The sequence below is a fragment of the Lissotriton vulgaris genome, chromosome 5, assembly GCF_964263255.1.
Source record: "Lissotriton vulgaris chromosome 5, aLisVul1.2, whole genome shotgun sequence".
Taxonomy (NCBI): Eukaryota; Metazoa; Chordata; class Amphibia; order Caudata; family Salamandridae; genus Lissotriton; species Lissotriton vulgaris.
In genome coordinates this window covers 1,856,820,327-1,856,832,841 of record NC_141693.1, presented here as the reverse complement: position 1 = coordinate 1,856,832,841, position 12,515 = coordinate 1,856,820,327, and the positions used below count along the sequence as shown (strand labels likewise).

Sequence of the window (12,515 nt, the reverse complement as noted above, 5' to 3'; positions counted from 1 at the left end):
TGTATTGCTGCAAATGGTCACACCCAACTCATAGATCACAACCTTCTTTTTTTTACTATATCCTTGCAACCTAACAGGCGTGATCTTCTCTCACCTATCCATTCACAGCACTAGCCATCTGCACGAACTCATGTAGCCCCACTCACGAGCAGACCTAACGCCAATAGGACTAAAATCTACCACAAAGAAACCGAAGTAAATGCATGACCTGGTTTTGTTGGTAGCACAGGAGTTAACCCAATAACCAATAAAAATGAATGCCAGCCATGAATCAATTATGAACCAATAACAACTGGATTAAACATTAACCTTGGGTTCTGGATAGGGATGCCACCTGGCCGGTGTTCTACGGGCACGACTAGTATTTTAATGTCTCAGCCGGTACAAAAATAAACAAAATCACCTTGAGCTGGTATTTTTAGCCCATATCTGTACTTACTACAAACAGCAAATACAAATGGGAAGCACTTTTAAATGTGTTCTAGAGATGCGTTGATGATCCCTCACTAATAATTAAAATAAACAAAGGCAGAAAAGTCATGTTACAAATGAAAACATACCTTTTTTTAAAGTCCTATTTAGTAGTCTGTCCGGACCTTTGCAGACTCTTCAAACGACAGCAAATGGCTGGTATTTTTCGCTTGAAAAGGTGGCAACCCTAGTTCTGGAGGCAGGGACGTAACAAAGGACCCCACAGCCCCCGCGGTGGGGGGGGGGGGGGGCACCAAGCTTCAGGGGGCCCCTTCAGCCCAGTACCCTGTCAGCAGAGCTCCTGAGTGTGGTCGGAGAGGGCCCCCTTCATGTACTGTGCAGGTGGACCCCCTCAAGTTTCGTTATGCCACTGTCTGGAGGAGCATACTACCCAACATAAAGTGCTTTAACACCTCTTCAAGGGGTACTTAGCGCTATATCAACATACACGCCAATAGACCCAATTCAGGCAGGAGAATCACTTTTTTTAAGCCAAAAATGACTATATTTTAGTTGTCTCCCACCTGAAATTGTCTTTTTAATAGAAGTCAATGGATAAAATACATTCGCTCTGTATTTTTTTTTTTTGTCGAAATCTCCCGCATTCCTTTTCTAACATTTTGGCGTGTATGTCAAAGCATTACAACTGTCAAGATGGTCAACTTCAGGATAGAAAAATGACATCCGGTGGGGGGCGGTGTAAACTCCATTATCTCCCTCGTTGTGTCTGCAGTGGAGTTTTCTTTGCAGTAGAGCCAGCAGCGACCCTGCCATTGAGCAAAAAAATGCATTCTCAAGACTCTGAGAGTGTATTTACAAGCTCCTATTGCCACCAGAGCATCACTTTTTTTTACTTTGTGGTGGCATTATGTGTTTTGCCTTATTTACAAGGCAGCGTTAAGCCACTTGGCAGGCTTACCGCTGCCTTATATAAAAGGCGCCCTTTCACGCTTTACTTAGTGGAAAGGGCTGGGATATGGGTGCTGTGGTGGGTGTTCCGCCGCAACACCCATTGATTTTGACGCTGCCTCATATTTACAAGAGTAGCGTAAATATATTTTCACGAGTAGCGTAAATATGGGGAAGCGCAAAAATTAAGACCAGAGAAACCCTGGTCTTAACGGGGTGCAACTAGGAGAAATGCTTTATTTCTCCTTGCGTTTGCTGTTTTTATGTGTGCTGCATTGTGTAAATATGGTGCAACCTTGCGTTTCACAACTGTCGGAGCGCTGCGTTAAGGCAAGAAGGCGAACGCTGCGCTACATCACTTCTTTGTAAATATGCTCCTGAGTGTCAGAAACGAGAAGAGGGCGTGCAAGCTTAGAACTACAGAGAGGTGTAGGGAGATATTTGTTCAGAGGAGAGAGCGGTTTGCCATACGACGCACGTTTACTTTTGATTTGATATATATATATATATATATATATATATACATACATACACACACACACAAAAGAGTTGCCCCTCAGTGGAATGACCCCCACAGGTACGTATATGCTCCTGAAAAAGCAGCTGCCATGAACATCTTTTCTCCCATTCTCAATCGTCAGACACGTTTCGGGCTACGCCCTTCATCGTGGACAGTTTGTAGTGAAATCTGAGTGGGTTCGTCTCCGTTCACTTGGACTAGAGACCTATAGAACAGGAGCTGCTTGATTTAAGAAAGCGCCCCAAGAGACATTGATTGGTTTCCCCGTAACATTGTGTTTAAGCGGTTTTCCAGCAGCGACCCACTTGGGCTGGACTACTACAAACTACCAGTCCCAGAATGCCTTGCTCACATGAGCTTATACATTTTGCTCACGTGACCTTTTAAAAGAACTCAGACGTTGGCCTCGTTCCACAATATATGGCCACAGAACTCCTCGTGACTTGCAATGTCCTTATAATGTACTGTCGGTGCTACTCTATCTAGGGTGACCAACTGGCATTGGTGCAAATTCAGGACGGTGAGTGTAAAAATTCAGGACAAAGGGTCAAAATTCAGGACACAAATTCAGGACAGGAGGTCAAAATTCAGGACAAAACTTCAGGACAATTGGATAAGTTTTACAGACACATCAGAGGTCGCGCAATAGTATATAAGTAAGCCCAGCCATATCCACACACATTAAACCATTTGCAAACCTATCCATCATGTATCCTTCCATCTATCATTTCACTCCTCCATCCCTTCATTCATCCTTTCACTCATCCATCCATTATCCATCCATCCACCCTTTCAACCTATCCATCTGTACACTCATCCATCCACTCTCCTACCCATCCATCCATTCATTCACTCATCCATCCAGCCATTTACCCTTTCACCCATCCAGCCATCCTTTCACTTACTATCCATCCACCCAGTCACTCATCCTTCCACCCTTTCAGTCATCCATCCTCCCTTTCTCTCTCCATCGACCCTTTCACTTAGCAATCCTTCCTTCCATCCATCCACCCATCTACTCATCCACTCATCCACTCATGAATCCATCCACTCATGAATCCATCCATCCATTGACCCTATCACTCATCCATCCTTTCTCTCATCCATTTATCCTTTCACTCCTTCACTCATCTATTCATCCTTTTGGCCATCTAACTTCCTTTTCACTCTCACTCATCCATCCTTACATCCACCCTTTCGCTCATCTGTCCATCCATTCACCCTTGCACTTATCAGTTCATCAATCCATCCATCATTTCACTCATGCATCCACCCACTCACTCAATCATCCACCTTTTCACTCATCCATCCTTTCACTCATCCATCCACCCTTTTACTCATCCAGCTACCCTTCCACCCATACATCCAGCTATTTACCTTTTTTCTCTTCCATCCTTCCACTCACTCATCTATCCATCCTCTCAATATCCATGTATTCAATCTTTCATTCATCCATTCACCCTTTCACTAATGCATCCAGCCATCCTTTCACTTGCTCACTCGCCCACCTTTTCATATTAATTTTGAGCTGAGCCTTTTTGAGAAGAGGCCCCTCAAGAACTTCACCCTCGCTGCAGGAGCCATTCCAGGACTGGGACAGAAGCCACCCAGGGCAGAGACAGGATCCACCACAGGGGGGGGACAGGAGCCATCACATGCCGGTGGACGGGACGACAGGAGCCATCACTGGGGGGGGACGACAGGCGCCATCACAGGAGGGGGAACAGGATCCACCAGGGTGGGCACAGGGGTGGGCATGCAGTATTCTAGTATCATCTTGGTCTCTTCCAGGGTGGGGTAGGGCCAGGGGCGGCTTGTGGATTTTGAAAGTGGTGAGGCGAAAAATGTTGTACCCTAATATAACGAGCAAGCGAGCGAAGCGAGCAAACCCGAAACACAAAAGGAAGGTGCGCAAGAATTTTTAAGAAAAAATTGATTCAAATGGTGGCTTTTACACCACATTTTTACTGCAAACTGGAGAAAAACGGGGATCCAAATATAGCATGTTAAAGCACAAATATGAAGAAAACATTAGAAACAGATCAAAAATTAGCCCAATCCTCTAAATGGTCTGCTTGCAAAATGACCCCCAAGCCAAGCACACCCAACCAACGGAAACAGGCCCTATAAGTGTGTCTCGTATTATTTATCTGGAGAGGCAATGACACATGAAGCACAATACCAGAGGGGCAGCACACTATGCGAAGTACAGATTTTTAGCTGAACAGTGTTAAGCAACGCTCATAATTAAATTGGTCACCCCTACGAGAGATCCCCCCACCCCTCAGTTTTTTCATTCCACTGAAAGCTCTGCACACATAGAAGTGTGTGCGTGTTTCTTTTGTATATGGAGGGAGCAATGGTAGAAACTAAAGGTTGCACATTTCATGATTTCATTTAAATCATGAAATGCGCTGCCTTTGGTGTCTGCCATGCCTCCATATACAACAGAAACTCATGCTGTGTGTGTATGTTGATGGGCGCATGGTAGAAATGAAAGGCCCCAAGGGCGAATTCACCGGATGTTGAGTCAATCTGTACACAGGTTTTGGAGAGATTGATTGTCTTGGAGAGTTTCTAAAGCTATCAGTGACAGCGAGACACATGTGATTTCGCAAAACACCACGTATAAAACCAAAACGAGTCTATTAACCCACGGTCTTCTTTCAGGGGTACAGGTGTCCTTTCGGCCCACAGGTGCCCCTAATCAATCAGAGGGGCCCTTATTCAGCCGAAAGCCAGTAAATATCTGTCAGATATGGGATGCTCAGGTGACTCTCTTCGCAATCTTGGGGCTTGGCGGGTAGGGACAACTTGCATTACACATTGTCTTCTTGAAACAAACATATGCTCCGCATTCGTACAGACCCCATATAACCATAACAGCAGGGCAGCAATAAAGCTATCTGTCAGCCTTTTATCATTAAAGACATTATCGTTTTTTACATAAGCACCCTTGACTGGCCAATGAATGAAGTGCGATTTAGAGTCTCGACTCGAGTGTGAAGCAGCCTTTCAAGGAAGTACTATTGTGATGAACAAGCAGGGTGAATATTTCCCTTCCCACGTGCTCCCAGCCAGTGTTCCGGGGTAACCCTCTCACATGGATTATTTCAAAGTTGGGTGCTTAGCAATGCGTTCCCTTACCTGCAACTAATGACCTGCAGCTGTTCCTAATCTCTTCAGAGCAGTGGGGCAGCATACTATGCTAAGTACAGATTTCTTCTAACTTAAAAGTGTTAAGCCACGCTCATTATACATCAGCCCCCCCCCCCCCCAACGAGAACCTTCACCACACCCAGTTTTTTTCATCCTACTTAAAGCCCTCCACAGAGAAGTGTGTGTGTGTGTTTCTGTTGTGTATGGAGGGAGTCATGGTAGAAACGAAAGACTGCGCATTTCATCATGATTTCATTTAAATCATGAAATGCGAGGCTTTTGGTTTCTACCATGACTTTTGTTTTCCCTGTAGTGACGAGGCAGCAGGGAGCACCCATTCCTGCAGGAATGCTCTCAGGCCCAGAAAGCAGTGTTCCCAGCTTCCAGACCTTTCCATTTCTGACCTATCTCTGGTGTCACAGTAGCCCTGGGCAGAAATGGAATGTGTGAAGCCCCTCTAAATTGTCGAGACATGGCTTATTCAGGGCTGTTTGCATCTGAATAGATGCTCCTGAAGCTTCGGGGGGAGAGGGGGGGGGGGGGCAGTCACCTTCAAGCACCTCTTAACAGCTCATCAAGGGCTGGAGGTGTGAGGGTTGCCACCCCGCTGTGCCTCTCCAATGCTGCTGAGTATGTGAGCTTTTGTGCTGCCTCGGAGTCTGTGACACCTGACCTCAGCATCGGAGTCAAGAAGGGAGGTGGGTGGAAGCTGCGCCGGCTTCAGGGAGCTGCGACCGGTGCCCGGTTAAAATTACGGACAAATGGCGTCCGTTAAAAGATCCTTCACGGACAACGGACAGACGGCCGAAATTACGGACTGTCCGTGAAATTTACGGACGGTTGGTCACCCTAACTCTATCCAATATCTATTATTCAGAAGGTAGAAATTCTAGCACCGCTAAAATTTTGGAAGGGAATCACCTTGCCACTTGGTGAGTACAGCTCTCTGCTGCCCTCTAGGGTCAAGTCTATAACTTGCAATTAACACTGAGTGTATTCTAATGCAATACACAGAATGCCACCTTAAAACCGCTGTATGGCGCGGAGGCAGCTCCTGCCTGCTGTAATCAGTAGGTGCTTTAGGTACCAACTCCTTTTGTCTTCCTCGAAGTAATTAAAAAAAATTAGATGGCCTCTCCGGGAATTCAAACCCACAATGCTCTGGTTACCCAGGACTCGGCAGGAATTGAGTTAACGCAGAAGCGTCTTGCCAGCTAATAAAGAATACACCTGGTCATGGCTGACGACCAAACCCACACTGAAAGCTCTTCTAAGTGCCCAGAGGTGATTCACAGATCATTCTGTGCTGTAAAAAACACTGACTGCGATCATTGAGAATGGGTCAAGACGACGTGAACGTGTCTCCGCGCAGAATAAAGTTGTACGTGTTTGCAAATTCCGACACGACATTACTTTCGATTTATTTAGAGAAAACCCGCAGAATAATACCATATCCGTAGGCAGGTTATACATTACAAAGCACTGTGACTCATTAGATTAAACATGACTCAGAAACACTCGAGAGCAAAAGAGACGTTTTTTCAAACACTTTCAACAGTCACGGAGAGAGAGGTGTCTTAGAGATGTCTAACCATGTCAGACATCAAATCTCATGACGGTTCAACATCCACATTGAAATCTCAAAAGTGTTCAGCAATCACAGGCAGACATAATCTCATGGACGCCCAAGATTCACTGTCTGATATTCTGACATATGCTCTAGTTTTATGCTTAGTGGAAAGTGGCCCTGTAGCCCCACCCACCACCATACACCGCGTCCTAGCCACCGCCGTGCCAGACACCCATCTAGCTGCAACGCCCGGTATCCGTCCACCCCAAGGTGCCCTTCCACCCCACGCCGGCGCTCACCTGAAGATGCTGCTGGAGGGGCACTGGTAGTGCTCGGCGGGGGCGGGCCAGTAGTGCTCGGGTTGGCTGTGCCAGAACAGCATGGTGCTCCGTGCAGCGGGCTTCGCCGAGCAGGGCTGCTGCCGCGCCGGCAGGGCGGGTGGGGTGCGGTGCGCCGGAGTGAAATGCAGTGTGGTGGTGGGTGGAGGGGCGGCTCAGCCAGCTGATGTCACAGGAGTTTCATATACTATACTGAGGGCAGAGTGGTGAGGGCTTGGGGGTGCCGAAGGCGGTACGGTGCAGGGTGGCGCGCGCTCGGGGGGTGCACAATGCAGTGAGGTCCACAGGGGTGCAGTGCGGTCCAGTGATGACGTCCCTGAGGCGGCTCCTCTCCTCCTCCCTTTGAACACTGACGGGCGCAGCCGCCTTTAATATTCGCCCAGGCTCACCTGCTGGCAGGTATATGGCACAGATCGCCTTCTGATTGGCTGCCTGCGGGAGGAGGGCTGTGGTTGGCTGACTGCGCCTTAAAAAAGATATAGCAGAGATACATAAACTTTACAGAGTTGAGTTGGGGGGGGGGAGTTGGGGGCAAGAGGGAAGGGGGTGGATAGAGGGCGAGAACAGTCTAACAGGGAAAAAGAAGGAAAGGTGTAATTAATTAATTTACAGAAAAGAGTGGGCGGTGCAAGGGGAATTAAAGGGATCTGAGGCAGAGAGGACAGAAAGGAATAGGAGGGAGGGATGGATCTAAGAAGAGAGAGTAGATAAAGACAGAGTCTCTGCGAGGAAATTATTGAGGTGGAGAAAAATTGAGACTATGAAAGGAGGGAAGGCACACGAGGAAGAGGAGAGAAAGGGGGTTATTGTGAAAAGAATAAGTTGGACGCTGAGAGGATAGGTGGGGGTGAAGAAGAGCCAGACAATTAGGAAGAATAAGAAGGAAATACGAGTATTGGCGAAGGAACATGAGGAAAAATTGCGAGTAAAGAGGGTAAAAGAAAGTTTGGGCAGAAGCTAAGTAAAGGAGAAGGGAGAACAGATGGACATGGAGTGTTGGGGGGATGGACATGAGATTAAAAGAAGAGAAAGGGCGGTTAAAAAAGGTCAGAGGAAATGTGAAATAAGAAGAAGAGTAAGAAAAAGGGAGAATTGAAAGGGAGGAGTCGAGGACAAAAGGAAAATGAATGAAAAAGATCAGTGAAAGGGAAGAGAGGGGGGTCTGAGAGAAGGTAGACTAATGTGAATAGCTGAACACAGAAAGGAAGGGCAGAATGGACTGAGGGTAGAGAGGAAGAAGGGATATAGGGGTTTAAAAAAGAAAGATGCCCCCCAAAAGAATAAAGGTAAACGTGATCAGAGAAAGGAGAGAAGAAACATAAGAGGCCAGGAGAGAAACTACGGGCGAGGAAAGGTAGGATAGGTAGAGAAACCCGGGGCGAGGGAACTACCAGAGGTAAGAAGTCTGGGAGAATTAAAGAAATGAGGGAGAGAAGAAAAAAGAGCAAGCAAAGGAGGAGGCTGGCAGGGGAGAAAGAACGGGGAGCGAAATGGAGGAGATAAAAGAAGGGAAGAGAAGTGGCGAGGGCGGTGACAGCCCTGAGTCTAGGCGACGAGGTGAGCTGATAGTTCCCTGGTACCACTCTATCTTTGGAGGTAGGGGTCCCCTGGTGAATTTCCTCGTGCCAGACAGTGTTCGGCGCGGGCTTCCTCTTTTAATACTCTAGTGCCCGCTCGCCTTGGAGGCGGGGGTACCTATGTGAGTACTCTAATGCCATCTTGTATTTGGAGGTGGAAAGTCCCTCTGTAGTTTCCTGGTAAAGCTTTGGATACAGCCTGTATTTGTGCTCTCTGCTGCCACCGGTTCTCAAGGGCTCTGGGTGAGTGTCTTGGGGGAAGGGCGCAGGGTCCCCTGGTGCCAGTCTGCCCCCAGCACTGATACAAACGCTGAGGTTCCACTGGTGCCCAGATAGGGTAGCAGTGCCCAGCCCTGTTATGCACACACCCCGAGGGCTCTGCTTTCTATTGACACATTTCTAGAAACCCCAACGTATTTGTTGTGAAAACAATTAAAAAACTCAGAGGTGCAATCTCATAGAGAAACTGGACTGGTGGGGGAGGGGCAGCAGGCCACCAAGTGTGCTTCTGGCTTATACTGGAAACCCAGTCTACCTGAACCTCCCCCCACAGTCCAGTCCGGTTCTCAGCCAGGAATCACCCTCTGCACCATCATAAGAGCACCTCTCTGGTGCACCACACCGAAACGCTTCCACCTAGGCCACGCTACAAGCCCACACGCTTGTGATATGTATAAGTGACATGGGATGACCGCAATACAGTCAGAGGCGTAGCTTATATTGGTGCAGCAGTTACAGTGGCACCAGGACCCAGAGCCCCGAGGGGGTCTACTGAACCCCGAATATTGCTGTATTTTATCATTCAAACAGCAGCCATTTCCTTCCTTGGACTAGGGCCCATAACACTGGCTACGCTATCTATTCTGTCAGACCTCTCTACCTCTGATGTCTCCTCTCCCTAATTAACAGGCTCTATCAGACTCCATAGCCCAAACGCTGCAGTCAGCGCATGAAAAACACAGGAAGATGCAACTAAATGATTAATATAACACCAGAGACGCAGAGTAAACCATAACCGCCAACTAACTACAAAGACACCTTTGTGCATTCATCTCTCACGTTTCTTCCCTCCTTCACTTTGTTAGGTGCTGTGCACCAAGACAAGATAAGAGCACCTCTCTAGTCACTTATGCACAACAAAACAGTGCCCACATAGTCTCAGAACAACGAATGCAACACCTTTGCAACCATGCACTCCCTCATGTTGTAGCCTGATACCAGCCCAAGAAGGTGGTTTGTTACTCCTCAATAGGGCATGAAGAGATCCTCTGGTCGTACTGCACAACTCCAAAACACTTTCCAGGGGCTAGCAGTGCTTCATTTGTAAGTAAAAGCACAGGAGCAGGAGCCCAGAGTTTATTTTGGGAGCTCGCTGCTGGTGCTGTTGAATGCCGGGATTGCCAAACACCAAGGTTGCTTAGTCTTATTTCCACCTCATGCCTCTTTCGTCCACCGCCACACAATTCCTGTTTCCTTAACTCATTCTTGGGTGCTCTTTCCATCCCTTCTGCCCCCCTTTGTAACTGCTTTCCTATCTTTCTCTTCCCCCCTCTCACTTTTCTGCCTTTCTTTTTCTTGTTTAAGGTCAAACTCTGATGATGAAAATAAGTCACTGTCCCCAAACATGAGTGTCAGTGACCATCAACTGCTCAAAATAATCATATACTTAATGCTATGTGTAAACATGAGGAACTCTTTGACTCCACTTTTTCTAATCAGCGCTTAAATGTAGCTACATGAGGAATAATGACAACACCCCTGTGGTCAACACCCATCACACAAAAAAGACTTACCATGTAGGCCAGACAATAAACTACACTCTTTGAATTAGGCAGACCCTCCAGAGCCGCGAGCTGCCTCTCCTGTTCAATACACTCTGGGGCCTCAACAAGCACAACCATATACAGCAACCTTGCCCCACAACTGTACCCCTTGAACCTTGCCAGAAGTTTCCCAGTGATGGACAAAGACTGCAAAATGATCACATGGGACACTATCAGCACAGAGGAAACAACAGCAATCATGAAGACCATTCCCTCCGGGGCCCCGTCCGACCCTTGCTCCACCATGCCTTCATGCATTATCAACCCCCATCTGCAAGGCCCTTACCACCATCCTCAACACCCACATCAACACAGCCACCTTTCTGGAATCCTGGAAGCACACAGCCATCAACACCCTCCTGAAGAAGCGCTTAGTCAACCCAACCAAACAAGCAGATATCCCTCCTTGCAAACCCAGCCAAGATCCTCGAGAAAGCCATTAACAGAGGCCTCCCCGACTTTGCCAACAACTAATTTCTCAATGTCACACGATCAGGCTTCAGACTGAACCACAGTACTGAGACCGCCCTCATCGCAGCAACAGATGACAACCGGAAGATCCTCGACAGACAACTCTGCAGCCTTAGAAATCGTTGCCCATCCCATTCTGATCATATGAATCTATGACACAGGAATTGAAGGACGCACCTTACAGTAGATCTGCAAGTTTCTCACCAGAAGAACTCAAACAGGGAACATGCCACCATACTCCTCAGGAGCACAGTCAGTGCCATCTTAAGGCATGAGCACGCTGAGCAGTTGCCTGGGGGCCCCTCGAGCATAGGGGCCCCATGCTAATCAATGCACAGACCAGAATTTAACCAGGGGCGGCTCCACCACAATGGCGGAGGAGTGTCGCCCCACTAGCTGAGAACCAGCAGATGAAAAATAAAATATTTGAATATCGTTTTGTTTTTCAGCTGCTGGCTCTGAGCCAGCGTGTTCAGGAAGAGCTGGGGCTGGGCCATGGGAGTTGGAGGGAGGACGAGTGGTAGATGCGCACTTTTAAGTGCCATGTCAGTTTGGCTGGCCGTCTATGGCCGGCCAAACTGACATGCACAGTTAGGTTTATCCAACCCGGCGATGCATACAGCCGGGTTGGAGAAACAGTACAAACTCCCTGTGCCTGAGCGTGCGTTGATCCTGGCCACTCAGGCCAATCCCCACACTGCTCTCATGCTTGAGAGTAGCACGGGGATTGGATGAGTCTTCTGTGATGCTGACCCAGGGACTGCTTGGAACAGAAAGCGGACGCAGAGGAGCAGGAGGAGGCCGGCAGCACCAGTTACTTATTTTTATTATTAACACCCTATGCCTTAATGCTCCCCCACCACAGCCCCACTCCCCTCCACCTGCCCTACTACTCTCAATCAGTGTCAGCCGCCACTGAATGTAACCCAATTTTTCCAATCACCTGCCTCAACATTCAAATCTCCAGCTAACTTGGTAGAAGGAGAAAAACTACTCCTTGTAGAAGAGAGTTGGCATGTGTGCATTGGTAAGAGAAATGTTGCTGTTTTATTGCTTGCAATGTTATGAAAGCAGAATATCGTAACTGATTACAGGAGGCAATTAATGGCTGGGGATAACAATTGAGGACAGTGTGTATTTCCATTATCAGAAACAGATCTTCCGCTGTTTGTGTTCCAAGAATTCTATTTGTGTGGTGCAGGGTTAGACCGGAGGAAGTGTAAGAAAGTAAATCGAGGAAAAAGAAACTGTAGGCTTATAAAATTCATAAATAACCCCTTCAGCAGAAATGAAATGTAATGTTTTGAGTGGAGCACGGAAGAGGAAGAGAGCTGCAGAGGAGAAAGAGAAAAAAAGCTAACTTCCAAAGTTAATATCTTGGTTCAATCTAAGTACAATGTCAGCCACTAGTATTGCTCCTACAACTATGTCATCCACATCTACCCCCACTCCTGCACCCAATCACCCAGTTCCGGCAGACATACCAGTGGTATCATTACCTGTTCCTGCAGCTGAGGACATTCCACAAGAGGAAATGCCCAAATGTGAAACTATAAGGAAGTTTGCGATCCAAGACACAGATCCAGGGTTATGGGACCTTAGCAATACTAACACTGTGGATTACTGGATTCGAAGTGGGCCGACACCACGTCTGAATACTGACAGCAACCTTCCAAA

The 12,515-nt window shown here is 47.6% G+C and overlaps 1 protein-coding gene across 1 annotated transcript in view; it reads right to left on the bottom strand.

The window, feature by feature from the left end:
• The window catches only part of LOC147717532 (transcription factor CP2-like protein 1), a 44,044-nt gene extending 36,733 nt beyond the window's left edge, over positions 1-7,311 (bottom strand). Inside the window, exon 1 of the mRNA XM_086924341.1 lies at positions 6,929-7,311. Coding sequence (XP_086780467.1) covers positions 6,929-7,011 — 83 coding nt within the window. The 5' untranslated portion in view covers positions 7,012-7,311. The remainder of the gene's footprint in view (positions 1-6,928) is intronic.
• Between the last annotated feature and the right edge of the window lie 5,204 nt (positions 7,312-12,515).